This window comes from Anopheles darlingi, chromosome 2 (assembly GCF_943734745.1).
Source record: "Anopheles darlingi chromosome 2, idAnoDarlMG_H_01, whole genome shotgun sequence".
Lineage (NCBI taxonomy): Eukaryota > Metazoa > Arthropoda > Insecta > Diptera > Culicidae > Anopheles > Anopheles darlingi.
The window spans coordinates 87,194,402-87,214,901 of NC_064874.1; the positions used below are offsets into that span (position 1 = coordinate 87,194,402).

General features: G+C 52.4%; 4 protein-coding genes across 4 annotated transcripts in view; 2 read left to right on the top strand and 2 right to left on the bottom strand.

Moving 5' to 3' along the window:
• Nucleotides 1-20,500, top strand: part of LOC125952825 (protein expanded) — a 157,497-nt gene that overhangs the window by 38,187 nt on the left and 98,810 nt on the right. The window contains exons 5-6 of the mRNA XM_049682551.1: nt 1-1,779; nt 1,854-4,420. The exon at nt 1-1,779 is cut by the window's left edge and continues 2,287 nt beyond it. Coding sequence (XP_049538508.1) covers nt 1-1,779; nt 1,854-2,545 — 2,471 coding nt within the window. The 3' untranslated portion in view covers nt 2,546-4,420. The remainder of the gene's footprint in view (nt 1,780-1,853; nt 4,421-20,500) is intronic.
• Nucleotides 4,405-7,153, bottom strand: LOC125952836 (neutral and basic amino acid transport protein rBAT-like). The gene is made up of 3 exons (XM_049682567.1): nt 6,156-7,153; nt 4,637-6,084; nt 4,405-4,566 (listed from the first exon to the last, which is right to left on the bottom strand). Exons 1-2 carry the CDS (start codon nt 6,707-6,709, stop codon nt 4,707-4,709), a joined length of 1,932 nt encoding a protein of 643 aa, XP_049538524.1. The 5' UTR covers nt 6,710-7,153; the 3' UTR covers nt 4,405-4,566; nt 4,637-4,706.
• Nucleotides 8,782-12,577, top strand: LOC125952847 (mitochondrial basic amino acids transporter). The gene is made up of 4 exons (XM_049682582.1): nt 8,782-9,417; nt 10,371-10,661; nt 11,166-11,630; nt 11,703-12,577. Exons 2-4 carry the CDS (start codon nt 10,628-10,630, stop codon nt 12,428-12,430), a joined length of 1,227 nt encoding a protein of 408 aa, XP_049538539.1. The 5' UTR covers nt 8,782-9,417; nt 10,371-10,627; the 3' UTR covers nt 12,431-12,577.
• Nucleotides 12,651-15,545, bottom strand: LOC125952829 (coiled-coil domain-containing protein 40). The gene is made up of 4 exons (XM_049682561.1): nt 14,208-15,545; nt 13,825-14,137; nt 13,111-13,727; nt 12,651-13,031 (listed from the first exon to the last, which is right to left on the bottom strand). The coding sequence occupies exons 1-4, from the start codon at nt 15,543-15,545 to the stop codon at nt 12,651-12,653; spliced, it is 2,649 nt and encodes an 882-aa protein (XP_049538518.1).

Consider the following 20,500-nt stretch of genomic DNA (forward strand, 5'->3'; position numbering starts at 1 on the left):
AAACGGTCAGCCATACGCTGGATTCGGATTGCGATTACGTGACGCTTCCGTTGCCGCTCGAGGGTGAAAGTTATCTGCAAGGCAGCGAGGATACGGCACCGACGGAGGATGAGTACGATGATGAGGTGTTACCACCGCCGGCACCACCGAAGCGTATCGACAGCAATCTGAGCGCCGCGCAAAGGTCAATCCAACCGGCGCCACTACTACCACCAGTGCCGGTCCCCGTTCCGATGCAACTCCTACAACCACTGCAGCAACAGCAGCAGCAACAGTTGACGCAACTGAAAACAATGCAACAACCATCGGACTCATCAGCACCACCACCGCCACCTCCTTACAATGCGCACCACGAAACGACGGGTCTGCGGGGACCGGACATTCGGGCAGCACCTTCGCTACCCGATCCGGAAGCACCCGCCATTCCACTGCGTGATCCTCCGCCCTACCCGCAGAAACCGATCATGATGCGTACGAGTCCGGTGATCGGTTCATCGTCGTCGGTAACGTCGTCGGTACCGGCACCACCGGTGACCGAGGAAGTGCCCGCCCGCTTCATCACGACACGACCGCAGATTAACATCCTAAAAGCGCATGCCAGCGTTGTCGGTGAGACACCGAAACCGAGCTATGCCGCACCGACCGTCAACAACATTGGCAATCTGGCGGCGCCGCCGCAACCGGCACAAGTGGCCACCGTAATCCCGTCACCGGTGGCGGTTCCCTCCCCCAGTGCCAGTGCCGTGACGGTAACCGTCGGACCATCGCCGGTCGCCGGTTCCGGGTATGCCGGGATGCACCACCACAAGGCCATCACCTCGCCACCGCCACCCTATCCGGAGATGCCGAAACCACCGCAACACCGGACGGCCTGTGTGCTGCTGCCGGTCATTAAACCCCGCCAGTACCACCCACCACCACCACCGACGATGCCACGGCAACCACCGCCTCCACCACCCTCGGCACACCCGCTCGCGGCCACCGTCTATACGAGCCAGCTTGCCCGCTCCCAGATCGAGCTGTACCAGCAGCAGCTGTACAGTGACGTCGATTACGTCATCTACCCGATCCAGGATCCATCGATCAGCCAGCAGGAGTATCTGGACGCGAAGCAGGGTTCGATCCTGGCGGCCATGGCGGCCCAAAGCCCACCACCACCACCCTACCTCGCGTACCACACCGTCCGGGCACACAATCGGAGCTGGGATGCGTGCAAAAACCACGCCATTTACCGCAGCACACCCTACCTCTCGATGGCACTGTCGTCGAACTCACGGTACGCCTCCACTCAGAACCTCTCCGATACGTACGTCCAGCTGCCGGGTGCCTACTCGCCGCTCTACAGTCCCTCGATGGCGAGCCTTTGCTCCTCGTACGAACCACCACCACCGCCACCGTTGCGGCCCCGACCGAAGGCACCTCCGACGGCGGCAGCGGCGGCACCGTCGGCGGCGGCTGCTGCTGTCTCCGGGTCGCCGGCCCTCTTCGCACGCTCCCGGTCGGACGATAACATACTGAATTCGTGCGAAAATACGCCGAAAATCCGGCGGCAACCACCGCCACCACCACCACCACCGTACGAAAGCAAGAAAGCGATCCGGAAACCACCGTTACCGTTGCCACCGACGTCGGTGGCGGTGACGTCCGCGATGCTACCACTCAAGCACCCGTCGCAACCGCAACCACCACTACCACCACCGTCATCCTCCGTCTCCTCCTTATCATCACAACAGTCACCGTCGGTGTACTTCAACAGTCCAGCGGAACGGCCACCGGAAGGTAGGTGTCTCCCTGGGAACCAGCTGTCGCCATTTGATTCATTTCATTAACCTTTTCTCTCTTTCTTTGTCTAGTGCCTGCGAAACCAACACCACCGAAACCGAGTGGCCCGAGTGCCAAGCTGCAGGCCCAGATCAAGAAGCAGTATCCGGACTTTGATCTGAGCAGTCTAATGTCAACGACGTCGTCAATGGGGATGACGACCACCACAACGCAGTCTGGCAGCTCGACGACGGCAGCATCGAACGATCGTACCTCGATCGACATCAAGACACTGCGCGAAAAGAGCAAACATCTCGATCTGCCCCTCATCTCGGCACTCATGCACGATCGCTCGCTACTGAAGCAAACCCGGGCCTTCGTCATGCCGAAGCACCCCTCCTCGAAGCACTCCTCACCGAGTGCGGGCGGGGTGCGGGACACCGTTCCGACCGCTACCATCGTCAGTTCGTCCGTCAACGCCGGTGGATCGCCGCCATCGATGGGCAATGGTACCGGCGGCCCTGGTGGTGGTGGTGGTACCCCGGAGCATGGTGGCAGCACCGGTGGTCAGCAATCGTCACCCAAATCCAAGTACCCGGTTTCGGGCCTCTCGACGACGCAGCTCGCGAAACCACGCAAAACCTCCGCCAGCCATCGGCATCCGAACGATAAGCTGCCACCGTTGCCGGGCCAGACGGCCGAGGGTAACAACTACGTCATGGATCCGACACCGACACCGATCAAGCAGAAGAGCTTCAGCCAGTCCTCCCAACCCAGTGCCTAGAGGAAGAGGAGGAAGAGGAGGAGGAGAAGGAGGATGGATGGCCGGCGCGATTCGCACCCCGAACAAAAAAACCCACCGAAAAAACGCTCTCTGCCTCTTCCTTCCCCCTTTTTTTTTAGTATAAATAGTACAGTCTCTCTCTCTCTTACTCGGATAGGACACATACACACACACACACACACGCAAACTACTCAGGACAACAAGCAACAGCTGCAGCAGCAACGTTACTAATCTCGTTTCACTTCCCTTCCCCGAAGCTGCTGCTCGATAGTTCGTCGTTAAGTAATTAATATTGTATTCATCCTGTGCGGGGAAGGGGAACGTGGACGTGAAAGACGTGAAAGCCCGGGAGAGGGAAGGGAGAGAGCGAGAGAAATGGAAGCAACGAAAGGACGTTTTTATAAAACTTTTAATGGATAGTATTTTAACTATGGCTTGTACATACCTATACAGATAGCTCTATATGATACGCGGCTAGATTGTAGTAGTAGAAGAGCAACAACGGAGCAGAACAGAGCAGAGCATGAGAGGACATAGCAAGAGCAGCTAATGGGAGTAGATACGCTAGTGTGGAAGGCGAAGTAGTGAAGTGGCCTCGACCCCCGATATATCCCTCCAAATCGAACCTAACCGTTCGGTTACGGGTCTTACTGTGGTCGGGATCATCATCAAACTTGGATGATAGAGCACACATACACACACACCGACACGAACATACACAAACACACACACAATACACAATACAAAGGAGGGACAAGACTAATTCGCCTTAGGAGAAGAAACTTTCTGTAGAGACACACGAGGTGCACAAAAAAGCAGCAAAAGTGCTGCTTTCGAGGACCTGGATTTGGCATCTGTTCCACTGTTTTTTTTTTTTTTTGCTTTTTCGAAAATCGGTTTAGATACTTTCGGTTAAGAATTAAACACCACCACCACCACCAACCATTCGCCCCTCGGCGGGACATTAAATTCCACATTCATTAAACCAACGCTCATTCCAACGCAATTCCGAGCAAGAGCGGTAGCAGCTACTACGAGACGATTTGCTCAAAACGAAAACTAAACTATCGGTTTAGCATTAGGAAATGCTAAGGACAAACACACTCACCAGGTAGCATGAAATTATGTTTTGGCCCAGGGCGCCACGTTGGTGTTTCAACATTAATCAGGAGAAGCGAAGCTTAGAAGTACGTACTAGCTGGGTAGTAGCAGGTTATTAGATCGCGCTTCGGTGGGCGTTAAGCGTGTACGTGTGCCACCCTCTTTCTCGCGGGAGCTTCTTCGAGGTCTTGTATAGCATAGTAAGAGAATACAGGAGCTCTAGCGGCTTGGCGTTTAAGCTTTAGTAACAACCAACAACACGGGGCAACTCTCTCTCTCTTCCTCTCTCTGTCTCTCTGTCTCTGATTGTCTCTCTATCCGTTTTTAGTGGGTGGGGGTTTCCATCTTCATCCATTCCTAAGGCAGGTTCTAGTGTTTAGGGCTTTCGAGGGCGGAGACGCCGCCGACGGGATTATTCGATACCGATACCGGGGATTCGAGCGTCGAATAGAGATTAGAGGTAGCAGTAGTAGTAGCAGCTAGGTAGGAGCTAAGTAGGGGATGATTGCGTGAAAGATATGCCTGTGTATTTGTGTGTATGCATGTGTGGGGGAAATTGAATGTTTGATTCTATACAAGTTTAAATCGATTCGTTTGTTTTTTATTAACAAACTTCCATACTTTTTTATTATACAATTACAACATTACTATTAATATATGTGTTTATGTTTAGGTAGGCAACCAGCAAATGAAAAGTAAATCAACTCTAGAGATCTAATAAAAATCAAATACAAATTCAACTGTGCCACTGTGTCTGTGTAGCTCGGACTCTCGGTTCTCGGTCCTTTCTGTTTCTGGCGCAATTCCACTTCGATGATAATGATGATGCTCGGGTCACTAGACACCAGGAGGGATTGGTGGGTTACTAAGCATACTGGGATGCCTCCACTGAGCAGCTCGCTAAACATAGCAACGAAAAGCTAACAACGAAAGAAATGGTATCGTGATGATGGCAACTGTCACTGTTTTTCACTCCGTCAAACTGCTTACCATCGTTCCATTCGTCATTTCTCCAAAGGAGTCAAAGTAGGCGCCCCTTTCCTGTCGTCGTTGTCGTCGCCTACTTATGCAGCTTCACGATAATCGTCTCCAGCGGGCTAATCTCGAAGCGATCGAAGTAAACCCGCTCGTGCTTGAGCGCTGCCGAGCCGGCAATGATCTCTCCACTGTAGAACATGGCGGTCAGATCGAGCGAGATGCGCTTCTGGCCCAGGTTAGCGATCGCTGCGAACGAGTTCCTCCGCGGGTACCAACGCTGCACGATCAGGATATCGTTCTGGTTCGACTTGATATCAGCGTTCGGTAGCACCTTATCCTCCTTAACGACCGCATTCAGATAGATCGAGGGTGAACGTTTACGCAGAGCGATCGCTTCGATGACATAATCGAGATGGTGCAATGAAGCGGACGCACTACGCGGCAACCACGGAAGCGTACCGCGGCTGGTGAACTGATTCTGGGCGCTATCCCATACCATACCGGCCAGATGATGCAGATGCTTCGTATCACCGTGCTCATCCTTCGGATCGTGCGCCTCCTCGAGCGCTATCTCATCACCGTAAAAGATGCTGACCGTTCCGGGGAGCGTTAGTTCCATCAATGTCGCAGCCAACGTAGCATTCGGGCTGAGACCAGACGAAAGGCGACGATCCGAGACGCTCCCAAGACTCCAGTGTACCCAGGGATGCTCGAGCGCACCTCGCAGCAGTCGACCATGGATCGAATCCTGCACGATCTTCGCAATACCATCGGTTCCATTGCTTACGTCGAGAAACACATCCACCAGATCGATCTGTGCGAGTACATCGTGCACGGTACGGTCCGGTAGTTGCTCCACCAACCGTTGGCCCACCATCAGCACACGGTCCGGACCGAGCAGATACTTCCATTCCTTCACGTTCTCCACCAGCAGTGGATCATCCGCAAAGTGCTCCAAACCCTTGACGTAAAACCCATCGACACCGGTACGCGTCAACCAGAAGCGAAGCACATCCGAAATTGGGTTCGTCTCTCCGGTGGCCGCTCGGGCGGAACGGGATAAACGCAAGAACTCGCTCGTGGCCACATCACCATCCGTACGGTTCGGTAGATGGTCTACATCGATGGTCGGTGGACTGAGCCGGTCCAAGAACGGATAGATCGGTAAATCGAGCACTAGCGATATGTTGCGCTCGTGCAGCATGGCCGCCAGCTTCTGAATGTCCTCCACGTTGCCCAGCACACTGTCGACGTCCATAAGGGAGGTGACCTCCTGGAAGTGATCCGGATAGTGTTTCGAAGGGAAGATCGAATTCAACCGAACCGCACCGATACCGAGCGTTTTGAAGTACTCCACGCGACCAATCAAACCACGGATATCGCCCAGTCCATCATCATTCGTATCCTGGAAGCTTGCAGGGAAGATCTCGTAGAACACTGAACCCTTGTACCACGCAGCACTGAAAAGAGAACAGCAGAAAGAAGCATTAGCATTGGGAGATTCGAACTGGCATCCCTTAGTCGTACTCACGGTGGATTACAGGACTTCGGCAGGGTAGCAATCATGGCCACAACGATGCCCACCATTGCCACGATCAGCCCCAGAAAACCGAAGAACGTACACTTCCGTATCAGCGGCCAATTCCAGTGCACGAATCCGGGCATATCCTTCGTCACCGCAATACCGAGACTGGCCGCATGATGCATCGCTTCGTCCGCCACCTTCGCGACGTCACTCTTCTTGCGCAGATGCTGATAAGTGTTGTGACTGAACAGATTCCCGGCACCGGCACCAACCGTACCAACCATACCGATACCGGACGAACCGGATGAACTGCTCGTTTCCGCCGCCTGATCATCGTCACCGGCGACCGAAGTGTGATTGTCCGTCGCCGTACCACCCATACTCGGTGTCAACGGATGCGAGAAATCCAACGGTGGACTCGGTGTCTCCGGGAGCAGCAGACAGGTCGAAGCGTCCTCCTCCGGTAGAAACGTCGACACCGATGGCGAGGTCGTGAGCGACTCGGGCAACAGATCCGCACCCAGCAGGGTCGGATCGGTTGATATTTGCAGATGATTCATGATCAAGGTAGTGCAGGTGATGCTCTCCCCTGATTAGACACTTTCCTTTCTTCAATACCACCACCAACGAAAGATACAAATCGCGCACTCTCTTTCACTCTGCTCGTGAGGGACACTACGATGCTCAGGTGGCAGCGGTACGTCCGGCTGCTACGACGTAATACACTGACGTCGGTCGTCGCCAAAAAACCTCGTTAACCACACGCTGCTACTATCGTGTCCGTATGTGGTCTTCGATACTCTCCTCCACCGAGCAAACGGAGCGAGAGAGCGCAAATCAATCACACCAGGCGGGTTTCGCGTCAGTTTTCACAAGCCAACAAGCGCCACAGCAGCTGCCAGCACCAGAGCTACACAATTAGCTCCTATTAGCGCCAATCAAGACGAACCGCAAACCCGGGGATACGGATCGAATCGGGTGGATAGCGGAACGGAGTGTGGCGGTCCACCTATCAATACACAGCCAAATACCACACACAACAGCAGCAGCGAACAGCGAATTGCTTCCCGATTTAGACTTTACAGCGTGAAAACGAAGGGATCGACCTCCATTCCGACCTGACGATGTTATGCGAGAGTGTCACGAGCGCCATCGGTTGACCATCACGACTGAATTTTCCAACCCTTTCCACCCCCTTCGGAGGCCCCCCTGCCCGGAAACGGTTGACAGTTGCAACTCATGCGGTATGCTTGGTGAGCGGTACCGTGCTTGGCATGAACGAAGGACGCATGCGCGGTGGAAAATTAAGGGAACGCTTCCCCCCGAGAGGGTGGAAAATTATAGGTCGACGCAAAAGTTACTGTGAGAAGCGTGAAACTCTGGGGGGAATATGGAACTAAACGCTTCAAATACTGGTGATGGTGAAGATGAAATTAAATAAAATGATATCGATCTGTAACAATAGGATAAATGTTTGTGTTTATTAAACGTTCCAAGGCGTTGTTATTAGAAAGAAAATGTGCTGCTGTCTATTCCTATGGAAAAGGACTTTAGTCCAGCCCTTTAGTTTTGATTCTTGAACTCCCCATAATGTGCTCCGTTGTCTTTCGCTATCACAAAGTCTCTTCCGATATAGAAATTGCAAAAAAGATTTTTACAAATGGTAGAACTTCATATGCAATTTTGTGGAGTATTTTAAAAACACTTTATCAATTTAGCAAAACCATTTTGATTTGTCCTCTTCTGTTTCGGTTTCACAAAGCACCTTGAAGGCAAGATATTGAAGCATATTTTTAAGGTACTCACGTAGTAATTTAATTCGAAAAAGGGTGTGATCTAATTTAATTCCAAAAAGGGTGTGTTTTTCAAATTGTGAAATATATTACTGGACATTACGATGAATTGCGTGCGTATTACGTTTCGAATTACGTTACGAATTAATTACCAGTTCTAGAGCGACTTCTTGTTTACGGGTCCTGCTATTAAAATACTATTTATGATGCCATCCTGTTTACATAATACGACGCACTGGCACTTACGCTGGCGACTATTTGATGAAAAAAACAACATGGTGTAAGGATGTAAATAGTCCAGTCATGAGCCTGTCCCCTTTTCACATTATAGAACGTAATTCAACGCGACCCAATGACGAAATTCTACGTAAATCGTAACTGCCCTAATGACGAAAGTAATGCCGCGAATCACGGAACACACGCAGGATTGGCAGTTGGCACGTAAGCAGAGCTCCATGAGCAGAATCTTGCTTTTGTTCTGGAAGTTCTGCCGGGCCAATCCCACCAAGTTCGGTGGCCAGCGATAACCTCCAAATGGACGGCCCGGGTGTCTGGGATCTTTTTTTTTCGATTTTCGATTGGTCCGAAACATACCAATTATCACTGGATTACCGCGGATCGCGGATCTCAAAAGCCCACAACCTGTGTCTAGCTCGGTTTGTGCGCCACGACTCCTATCGGCTGCGTGGACTGCTTCGGATCCTGGTTCTTCGACTTCGCCAACGCTTCGTATCGCTTCCCGAAGGCTTATCAGGAGCAGCGGGGCTCCGTATGATCGTACGAGCTGGCTGGCCTTTGCCCGTTCGTTCCGGGCCCTGGCCCGGGGACCTAAACTAGCCGCGTCAATCAAACGGATCATCCAGTCAAAACCTGGATTGTGTTCCGAACGGTTACGTTCACTAGCATCGCATCGCGTCGTCGTCGTAGTCGTTTTGCTGGAAGTTTACCAAGTGGAGCTAGAAGAGAGTGTTACGTAGCTTGAATTAGAATTCGATTCCTCTCGCCCCGATCGTCACAAAGTCCAAGTCCACTAGTATAGTCCAGCACGTGGAAAACATGTGCGAACACTGAGCTGAAGTGCTAGGTCATGCTCGATCCGTAAATCTGTGTGTATGTGCGTGTGTGTATGGTGCATTAACAAGTGAAGTAAAATCCCCGGAAATCACGAATCACGGCGATAGAGTGAAGAACACAACGTTTACACGAAGGATCCAAGTGTGAATTGCCAGTCCGCCGTACGGAACAATTTGGAGCTGTAGCGGAAGTTCCTGAGCTGGAACGGAAGCCGTAGTAGGGAGTCCTAGTGTCATTGTCGACGACGAGACGAATAGAGACGAAGCTGCTCGAGAATGCTAGCGCTCAAATACGACACGTTCAATCCGTTACCATTTATAGACAGTTCATGACACAGAGTCTCGCTTGAGTGATCAACTGTTGCTGTAGCTCAAACAACTCGAAGTCCGTAGTCTGATTTGGTAAGTGACTCGCTAGAATTTCCCCAACCCCTCGCACGCACCGCACGCCGGTTTCGCGAAACGCACGCCCGTTCTACGCAAGGCAAGTTAACTCGCAATTCCTCGTCGCTTATCAGTGGTCACGGGTTCACGTAGGTTATCCCCTGTAGACATGCTCCAACCGTCAGCGTTGACATACTTGTCATGTTTGTTCCCCGCCATTAAATCCGAGAAACCGCCTACTAAGACCGGCCAAGAATTAAATTCAGTTGTCATAAATCCACGTGGCTTATCATGGCCGTACCTATCGGGCAGCATAACCTCTCTTTATGGACTACGTGGCTTCCATTTTCAAGAGCCTTCCGCGAGCGAACTTCCGATTGTCAACAGACCAGCGTTATCTATCAATAATGGCACAGATGACCTGTTGAACTCGCTGAGGTCATGCTTAAACCAAACCAAAAAAAAAATTCCATCACCATTACCGCTTCCTAGCGAGGGGTCTAGAGTAAATAAGCCAACAACAACGGTGATAGCGAGCCAACGAGCCAGAAAGAAAACAATAACAGAACTGAAGAACCCAGTAACAGGCCGCTTGGCCGGCGGTCGTGATCGTGTAACGTCACGCACCCGGTGCGTTCATGCCCGTACTAGCAGGAAGAGAGTCCGCCGGAGAACAACGGCTTGTCAACGAAGAAAGCAAAAGGCGAACGCAAGTCCGAGGGTCCTCGGTTATCAGTAGGGCTGGCTGGAACCGTGCCTTCGCGAAGGTACCGAAAGGGTCCCGGGGGGTCGGCTGATAATCTCATCTGCTCGTAATGTTCAGTGCATTTACGAGTGCAAAAATCTGTGAAGCCAAACCGATTATGCCTCTCTGCCTATCTGCAATCTTGCGGCGCGATGCCGATGACTGATTCCTCCCTGGCTCGATTTGTTGATGAGCAAGCAATTTTTCTATCCCTTCCACCTTCCAGATCGCCGCCCAACATCCTGACATCAGGCAGATCACCAAAGGTCTGAACTGCCGAAGGAGAAGCGCAGTTCAAACCTTTACGAAAATACATTTGCTGAGTACAGCTAAAACCGTAACCCCAACTACAACCTTCATCCTCATCTATCTGCTGGAAAACCTCTCCGAGACATCGCGTGCCTGTGTGTGTGTGTGTGTCTGTTTGTTGGAGCAGTTCCAGCGGACCATCTTTCATCCTCTTCCGATCATCGTTGCCACTCGATGGCTCTGGACTTTGCTGCCGGTTGTCTTGGAGGTAAGTGTGTGCGCTCGTCGGCTGTGCACGTGTGTGCCCGCTGTCCATCTCCCGTGCGCGTGATGTTCACGTTTTCGTCAAACGACCAAAGCTGATAAGTACATCTCAAGCCTGGCTCTGGTTCGCCTTCGGTGGCCAGAATTTTTGAGAGTAGTCTCATCCCCAAAAACTCTCGATTTGACGCACATCACGCGGGGTCACTGGTGCTATCAATCAGTCTCGCCCTCGGCATGGCTATCGAGGCGGCTTCGGTCGCGGATCTTCTCTTGGAGCGAGCGGTGCGATCGAACGAACAAACTGTTTGTTTGCCTGCTGGAGGCTCGAGATGATGATGGCCGTTATCACTTTCACCAAACCAGAGAGTATTAACGAAGCATTAAGCAAAAACATCGACACGATTACGCGCTGATAAGAGAGGGGCTGCTCCGCGTGGGCCAGCGCCCAGGTCTTTTGTTGCTTGCCTTACTGGTGATAACCGAGCGATGTCCTTATCATTGACCGCAGGATGCGCCGGTGTGCTCGTTGGATTTCCGTTCGATACGGTGAAAGTACATCTGCAGACGCAGAACCACCGGAATCCGCTGTACCGCGGTACCTATGATTGCTTCCGGAAGATAATCGCCCGCGAAGGTGTCCATGGGCTGTACCGGGGTATGTCGAGTCCGATGGCGGGCGTCGCCGTCGTCAACGCGATCGTGTTCGGTGTCTACGGTAACATCCAGCGGCGCACCGAGAATCCGGATTCGTTGCGTTCCCACTTTCTGGCCGGTACGGCGGCTGGCCTGGCTCAGAGTATCGTCTGCTCACCGATGGAACTGATCAAGACCCGGCTCCAGCTGCAGGATAACCTCCCGAAAGCGGCGCAGCGATTCTCCGGTCCGCTCGATTGCACCAGGGCCATCTGGCAGCGCGAAGGTTTCCGGGGGATGTTCCGAGGTCTAGGCATTACCGCAACACGTGACGCCCCTGGTAAGTAACGAGCGAATAGCGGCCCCCAAAGGAAGTACTTCAACTCTTCAACATCTACCATTCCATCGACAGGATTCGCGAGTTACTTCGTGGCGTACGAGTATATGGTCCGGATGGTGGCGAATCCATCGCCGTTCGTTATCCTCATGGCGGGCGGGCTGGCCGGTACGTTCTCCTGGCTCGTCTCCTTCCCGATCGATGTCGTGAAGTCGCGCCTGCAGGCGGACGGTATCTCGGGCAAGCCGGAATACAACGGGGTCGTGGATTGTGTGCGCAAGAGTTACGCTTCCGAGGGAATTGCCTTTCTGTCCAGGGGTCTCGTTTCCACGCTGCTGAGGGCCTTCCCCATGAATGCCGTCTGCTTCCTGGTCGTTTCGTACACGATGAAGCTCTTCGATGATCCACCGATCACGGTGACGGCCGAACAGCTGACGAGTACAGCGGCTGCCGTCGTTGAAGCACCGCTCCTAATGGCCAGCAGCACAACCCACCAGCCACCAGCTCTGCAGGTCGCGACACCGGTAAACCGGAGAGCCGACCAATACCATCATCACCACCATCAGCAGCACAACCATGACAAGCATCTGATCAGCATCAAACAGAACACCTACCGATTCCTACGATCACTCGGGGCATTCAGTGAAGCGGTTTGCTGTGCGGAGATGGGAGAACTCACCGACGATCTGTACAATGCCAGCTCGATCGAGACCTCCGCCCAGCAGTACGCCCGGCTTAACCAGTATCTGCTCAGCACGGACACCGAGGACACCAGCAACCGTTATCCCTTCCTGGGCGACTAGCGCGCCCAAGCCGAGGGAAGCCTCCTCAGGCCACCAAAGACTTCTGTACAAAGGTATCCAATAATAGCCGTTAGGTCCCCATGCGTGGTCGTGAATGAATATATTATTGCTTTTATTTAAAATCCAAAACAATTCTAAAAGACACACACAAAAGCGGTAGTGCGATATATCACACAAAGAAAAACACGCGTAATTCAAGCGAATCGTTCACTTGGTCGATTCATTTCAAGGTTTGAAGAATTTTGTTCAGCTGGAACGTGTGCGCCGGGAAATCCTGCTGCAGTGTTTCGACAACGGCCACGATATTCTCGTTCACTTCGCGCTGCCTTTGCAGATCCGCTTGGATGAGAATCTCGTTGCGGAACTTGGGTAGCTGCTGCGCGTTGGCCAGGGCACGGTACCGCCGGGCACGATACTGATGCCGCACGATGTAATCGAGGTTATCCTGCTTCAGCAGAGTGGCTTGCTCGATCTCGGCCGCTATCAGATTGGTCTGCAGTTTCTCCTCCTCGATCTGGTGCTTCTTGTTTTCGATCTCCGCCTGCAGCAACTTCTGGGCCGTATCGATCTCGATTAGGCTCTTCTCCGCTTGAGATATTTCCTACGAGGGATCCGATAGGGAAGGAAATGAACGCCAAACCGCCAAAAGATTGTTTTTTTTTGTTTTGCAAGAAACTTACCGAGAACACGACCTTCAGCTTGTTCTTGAGCTCATTGATCTTGTGCTGCATGGTAGATCGTGTTTTGAACTTTCCTCCAAACACTTTCTCCCGCGCATTGACCGACTCGTAAATGTTCTCCCGATGCTGTACCGTGTTCTCCAGATCGTGCACCAGCCGCTCCTGCATCCGTTTCAGCTGACCGAACCGTACCTGCATCCGGTGGATCTCGGCCTTCATGATGCCGATCTCGCTGTTCTGCGTTGCCTCCTCGTCCTTGAACTTCTTCGCCTCGGCCGACATCTTGCATTTCGTTTCCCACGACAGCGCCTCCCGGTGCTTCTCCAGCACCTCCTGCTTACAGTCTTCGATCTCCTTGCCCAGCTCCTTCAGCTCCTGTTCGAGCCCGAGCACCGCCATTTCGGCTTCCCGCAACCGCTCGGTAGCCTGATGGTGCGCCACTTCGCACTCCTGCTCTTCCTTCTCGTGCACCTTGCGTGTCTTGAACAGCTCGAGGCTAGCGTTATCAAGGCGTGTGTTGAGTGCCGACAGCGAGCGCACTATCTCGCGGTTTTCATTCATCACCTCCTCGAGCTGGGCCTCGATTTTGATCGCCTTCTGCTCCGCCAGCAGTAGCTCTGGGAATGGGGAAACGAGAATGGGAAGAAAGAATAAGACGCTTTTCATTGATCAATGGCGGTCTGGAGACGGGCACCGGGGGGGGTGGCATCTTACTCTTGCGCGAATAGTTGATGTCATTCAGCTGCTGCGAGCGCTTCTCGGTCAGCGTGACCACGCTGGACTGCAGCTTGAGCCACGATGCACGCGTCTCCTTGAGCGTTGCCTCGATCTCCACGATGTCTTGCTGGACGTCCAGCAGCTTCAGCTCGTCCGGATTCATTTCCTGACCGCCGGCCTTATTGATCAGCTGCTCCAGTTCCCGATTCAGTGCATCCATTTTGCGCAGCTTCGCGGCAATCGATTCCTTCACCAGCTTTATCTCCTCGTTGTACTTGTTAGCGCTAGCGTCCATTTTGTCGTGTTCACCCTGGAATGCACAGGAAAGAAGATCGATAAGAGGCGGCGAGGCCATTCGGATGAACAGCGAACGGCATTACCTTCACCCTATTGAGTACATCTTTGGAACCCTCGACGATGGTACGCCACTTCTCGAGATCCAGCAGCACGACCGATAGTTGATTCTCCGTATCGGACATGCTGACCTCGAGACCGCGCCGTTTCTCCTGCGTTTCCCGCAGCACCTTGCCCTGTGACTCGCCCGCCTTGTCCGTCGTCAGCTGATCCTGCAACAGCTCGAGGATCTGCTCCTCTAGCTCGTACTTCTTACGGCTCTGCTTCTCGAGCGTCTGACGTAGCGACTTTAGATGATTCTCGATCAGTAGACCCTCCTGCTGGGCTTTCAGAATGTCGGCCTCGGTTTGCTCCAGGATCGAAGCGTAATGATCGAGATCGCGCTTCAGTTTGTCCTCGTCCTCCTGCTCCTTGCGGACCTGTTTCTCCAGCGAATAGATGTCCCCCTGGATGCGGTTCTTGAAGCCGGCCAGCTTCTCGTTCTGCTCCATTTCCTTCGCCGCCGACTTCTTCGTGATCTCCGTCTTGCTCTTGATAACTTTGTGCTCCTCGTAGATCGCGTCCAGGTCCTCCTTTGTCTTGGCGAGCACGCGATCGCGCTGCTGTATCGCTACAATCACTTCACCCCAGGCCTGGAACAGTCGCTTGTGTTCGTGCTGGAGTGCCTCGAGGTCGGAGTTGGCGTCTGCCAGGCTGCGTCCGATCGTTTCCCGTTGTTCGTCTTGCTCCTTGATTTGCTCGTCGATCGCCTCCAGTTCCTTCTCCTTGCGTTTCACCTCGGTGCTCAGATTGAACACGAGCAGATCCACCTGACGCTTCTCTTCCGCAGCAATCAGGTTATCCTTGGCATCCTTGCTGGCGACTCGTTTGGCCACCGCTATCTCGTCCTTGATTTCCTGGGCCCACTTGGCGAACTCACTCTCCAGCACGGTCAAATTCTCGAGCTCCATCTGGTGCTCCCGGTGGATCTTTTTGAAGTCCTTCAGTGTGGCCATCTGCTCCTCGTACTCCTTCCGATACTTGGCCGCCTGCTTTTCCTCCTCCTGACGCTGCGTCGACAGTTCAAGGATTTCCTTACCGTAGATCTCTAGCAGCTCCTTCTGATTATCGATCTCCTCCTGTAGATCGTACAGCTCGGCACCGACTTCTTCGGATTCTTTCTCGTTCTGCTCGAGCCGATGGTTCAATTCGGCCACTTCCTCTTCCAGCTCGTGCTTTACCTTGAGCAGATGTGCCTTGAGGGCCGATTGGAAGCGCTCCAGCAGTGGATGATCGGTTTCGAGAACGCCAACCCGATCGGTGATGGATTCGTTGAACGCATCCACCTGGATGCTGATGCTGTTGGGCTCTTCATCCGGATTCATCTTTGCGGTAGCACGTTTCGTCTCTTGATTTACGGAATTTTGCACTGAACCGGTGCACTCGTGACGCTAGGACTATCGAAAAGCGTGCGCTTCTTTGATAAACAACCTGCTGGTGGTCACCGTGACGACGACGACGCCGTGGGTCACCATGACGACGACCAGCAGCTCCACGGTGCTATAAATCACATGTACATCATATATACCGCACGCACATGAAATATTTCCTATATTTAAATATTGGGTGAAATATTTCAGTAATTGTTTTTACCCTTTTGGCACCCGTAGACAAAATGTATGTAACCGGGTCTATTATTGTTTAGTAGACCCAAAATTTTTCTGTCGAAGGGTCTATTAAGCGTTAATAGACCCGGTAGTATATACTTTCTGCAATGGAGTCAGAAAAGACTTTTTTGGTTTCTCTTGGATCTTTTAAAACAACATAAGTAAATGGGCTTCTCCCAAGTAAATGGGATATCATACATTTAGCACTTAATATAATTTAAAAAAGAACTCTTCATTTAATTCATTCATTCATTTAAAAAGAGTCTTCAACTTCATCACAGCATGTTTCGAAATGGAAAAGGACAAGTCAATCAAAAGACACCCAAACAACGATTTTCAATGCCATCATCCGATGCACAAACAACTAGAAATCAGTCGCAATAATACAACCCAAACAGTTTCCACCGGTCGCATCCGAACGCCACGGGCCGTGTCTGAATCATCTCTTTATGACATCGCAGTCGGAGATTGATTACCCTGGCCACTCCAGCCCCTAGCGGTACGCCACGATGTTGAATCGCCGAATTTGCATACCGAACGAACCGAAACCAACGCCATCACCAAGGCCACCGGAGCCGTATCATCATAAATTGTCCCCGAAATCAGCAGAACTGTGTTGCTGATACCCGTGGCCAATCGGCGGATGGAACGAAGAAATACGCCCTCACCAGCGCCAAGCTGCGGATCGTTGCTTGCTTATTTTGCTTTCGGATCACTCTCTTCCGCGACTTTTCCTCCATTGCGAGCTTGTTTTCATTCATCCGCGGTGGGCGCAAGCGAACGCACGCGTGTTTGTTTGTTTACGGTGCTTGTTTTGTCCTTGTACCTCACGCCCTCGCGCCTCGGCACCATCTTACCGGAGAGAGAGAGAGGAAGTTTTAGATTCTCTAATCTGGCCCTAGACAGCGCCACAGCACCGATTCGCGGAAAAGTCTCAATTCTGCGTCGCATGCTGGGCGACTGCTGGGATTGATCGCTGCACGAGCGAGAATCGATCGAATTGCCCCTACCCCAGGGTTATGGGTGCAGGTAGCCCGGGATATTCGGTCCTTCATCTTCATCCGGTCGAACCATGAAGCCGATCGTTGACGGTAGCCGGTGCCAAAAGACCGTGAAGGGCCTCGGACTCGGTCAGGCTGAGTCGCGTTACTCATCGTTCGGGGTCCGGAGCAGCGGAAGCGGAGTGGTGCCGGCCAGCACGTGAGGAATCCTGGCATTCTCCTGCGGTGTTGCCTGCGCTCTCGGCTCTGTTTATTTTCACATTCGGCCGTACAGCAACATGTGCTGTTAGTGACCGGACGCTCCTCGTTCCCCACTCTCGGTCTACCTCTCTCTCTCTCACTCTTTTGCGCCCCTCTGACGACGACGGATGCTGTACAGCTGCAAATGATCCATCCGAACACTGCAACTGCACCAAACGAATGCCGAATGCGAATGCTTCGAAATGTCGTGTACCTGCTGTAACGTCAGTAAATACGTAGTTGGAATAGGCTAGGGCCATGCTAATATGCGAACAAATGGTCCTCCACTACACACACACACACACACACACAGAGCACTATTGTTTACACAATTAGCATTCCCACAATTAGCAGCAGCAGCAGCAGCAGCTCGGTGCGAGAGTGTTTATTAGGGTTATTGGGAGGGAAAGGAGGTGCTGCTGTGTTCAATTGTCCAAAAAGGCCGATGTATCAGCAGCAGGCAAAGGAGCAGCAGCTGCGAATTAATGAAGATGTTTACTTTAGCATCAAATTTTCGCCCGAAAACCCTTTGAAGTCCTTCCTTGCTCCATCTGTTCGCGCACCGGTGTTAAACTACTTCGTCTTTAATTCATCATGGTAACGAGGCGTTAGGGTGGAAGGGTGGAACAGCAGGTATAGGTCCTTCAAATGGTACAACGTCTTCTCACAACCGGCTGGAGCTGCTGGCGAAGGCTAACCTTCGAACAACGAAGGTACTACCGTGTACCGATGACGTCCAACCGAACGAGTCCGAAACTGGAAAGGTAGTGTACACAGCAGTGCAGCCAACAACCGAGAAAGGCCTTCGTCTGTTTGTCTGGGACTGTCACTTTTCCATGTGAAACCAGTATGGCCGACAGCCGAAGCCCCGAGGCCAGGCTGAGGCCCTTTTTCTATTTGTATTCGCACGGAGCGAGAGAGAGAGAGCTAGAGAGTGAAAGCGATCTCGCACCAAGATCAGATCAGGTTCACGGTAAGGAATACACGGTAAGAACACGATTTGCATCATCAACAGCATCCTCAACATCATCATCTTCTCCGGAATCACCGGGGGTTGAGGTGGGGTTTATTTTCATTTCGCTCTGCCCACTGTCTGTCTGTCTCCGGGTGATCATATTTATCGCCGAATAAACCCGGTGTCACAACGCAGCAATTTTTAATTAACGAACCGGCGCTTAAGGCGCACCTACGCGGAAGGCCAAACGGGCATTTAATTATTTACAATCGACCCAATCCGCGGCCACTGGAAATTGATTGTAAACATTGACGCTTTTTTTTCTTCAAATTATAAAACCAAACTGATTTATTACCACGATAAAATCGGTCACCACCAGTCGGACCCGAGAAGCCGACGATAGCCGCTTTCCCGGGGGGGTCCTTCAACTCCGGTTGAATCAGAGATCACCACCACCACCACGGCAGCGGCTGACAGCAGGCAGGAAAAATCCGAAGGAAAATGACTTTATTACACACCATTTTCAACGCGTGTTCAACGCGTGTGTAATGGAGAAGGTTAACGCGACGCGTCAGGACATATTTCGTGCACTCGAGGGATGTCCCTCGATGTCGAGACCGCCCGCCGTGCTGCTTGATCGCTGCCCGGCTGCCCGTCCTGGAGGGCAAACGCCAGCGCCAGAAGCGCTTTATTGTAGGGTTATAAATAAGGACAGTGACTCCGCCAATGGGGCAACACATAAGAGGCCACAGATGTGGAGCGTGGTCTGCTTTGTTTTGTGACTAAAAATTTCGGACGTTTGGTCCGGTTCGAGTTGATTAAAGGTTCTCAGGAGGATGTTTTCTGGGAATGTTTACATTTTTAAACACTCTTTGATGAAACGTTGCAAGAAGACTCGCCGGTAAACAGTCCGTTTATCATGATGAAAGGGCCGGGAAAGATGAATGAAAATTGTGCGCAGAGACTGGCAGCAATTATGTTTAAAAGAAAACAGAAAAAAAAGAATGGAAGCAACGAATCAGCTGACTAGCGATTGAAGTCCAACAGAAACGATCAAAAACCGGGTTAATAATAATGAGTAGGGAATCGCGCACGGCATCACATGAGCTACTCCGTTTATAGGTGCCTTGTAGGCCGTAAAAATTAAGCCTCGGCTTTTCGGGTGCGCTCCCGATGATCATAAATCTTCCGCAAAAGAACCGTTCCGAAATCATCCTGTCCTGTCATGCTCACCTGCTGTGCTACTACCTTGGCGCACCGGGCGCAAGATGGCCTTTTCAGGGTTTGCGCAGCACGCAGCAGGATACCGGGTACCGGCAGGGCACCGGGTGCAAGCCAAGCGCCCCCATCCCATCCCCTCGTCCGTCGACGACGACGCCGCCGCCGTTGAGTCATTTTTAGCTGGCATTTCACGAAAAACGTGCTGCTGGCTCGACGATCGACGAGATTCGCGCCAAATCGCGTCACGAGCAAACAGAAGAGAGAGAGAGAGAAAGAGAAAAGAGAGAGCGGGAGCTCGACGTGTGCATCCGAAAGGTTTAGAGCATTGTTAACATCGAGCATCGATGCACATCGGAGCACAACGGAGGGCCAGAGCATCCGCACAGAAAGGTCCGCTCTCTGCTCGCTCTCTCTCTCTCTGTGGTCAGCTGGCATCGGCCAGCTTGTCGTTCGGCACGGTCGGTCTAAAGATTGCAGCTTCTTTTGAAAACAAATCTCTTCTGCCGACCGCCCGTCGCTCTCCTGTTCTCGTTCGCAATCCCCAAACACAATGCCGCGAGACCGAGTGGCTCTCTGCGGCGTCTCATTGATGGTGGGCGCGCGGGGCAGTGAAACGGTTGCTGGTGGAAGTGGATGCAAAACATCGCGAACGCCAGCACCGAGCGCCGATTGCCCCCCCGTTGTACCTTTCTTCAGGGTTGAAGGAGGAGGTTCGGTGCCAAATCAAAGCCAAGCGGCAGCCGTTCAAGAGCCGTTCCGTTCCGCTACGTTCGTTCAGTTCGATCTGGTGCGCTGGGACGATAGCATCGTTCTTCGACCGGCGCAAACCAGCCGTTACACTCCGAGCTGCTGCTGCTGCTACGATTCGAGCATCCGGTGCGTCTCTGTGAGTGCGTCTGTGTGTGTCCGTGGTTTCTGGTCTGTGTCTTCCAATATTCCTTCGTGGGAAATTATGTTGCTGCAAAACTGTCTTCTCGACGCTACGATGAAAAACAAAAACCGTTGGCGATAAAACCGAACGCTTCATCGATAACTGTCGCATCATTAAAACGGTTTCATAACAAATCCTGCACAGCACATCGCAGCATGCTATGCTGATGCTGCTCGGATGCTGTGATGCTTTGATCGTTTCACATTAAATCTCGAGCCAGTGGTCGATGGTCCGACGGTGAAGTGGCTGTCGTCTCACCCCACGCGCGCGCGTGTGTGTGTGTGCCTTTCTCCTCGTCTCATTAGTCGTCCTCTCGCCCCTCTAC

Coding starts and splice junctions, on each gene's coding strand:
- LOC125952836 (XM_049682567.1), bottom strand. CDS start 6,709: ATGAATCATCTGCAAATATCAACCGATCCGACCCTGCTGGGTGCGGAT. Junction 6,085..6,155: donor CCGAAGTCCTGTAATCCACC/GTGAGTACGACT, acceptor TTCTCTTTTCAG/TGCTGCGTGGTACAAGGGTT.
- LOC125952847 (XM_049682582.1), top strand. CDS start 10,628: ATGGCTCTGGACTTTGCTGCCGGTTGTCTTGGAG. Junction 10,662..11,165: donor TGCTGCCGGTTGTCTTGGAG/GTAAGTGTGTGC, acceptor CATTGACCGCAG/GATGCGCCGGTGTGCTCGTT. Junction 11,631..11,702: donor CGCAACACGTGACGCCCCTG/GTAAGTAACGAG, acceptor TTCCATCGACAG/GATTCGCGAGTTACTTCGTG.
- LOC125952829 (XM_049682561.1), bottom strand. CDS start 15,545: ATGAATCCGGATGAAGAGCCCAACAGCATCAGCATCCAGGTGGATGCG. Junction 14,138..14,207: donor ATGTACTCAATAGGGTGAAG/GTAATGCCGTTC, acceptor TGTGCATTCCAG/GGTGAACACGACAAAATGGA. Junction 13,728..13,824: donor CATCAACTATTCGCGCAAGA/GTAAGATGCCAC, acceptor CCCCATTCCCAG/AGCTACTGCTGGCGGAGCAG.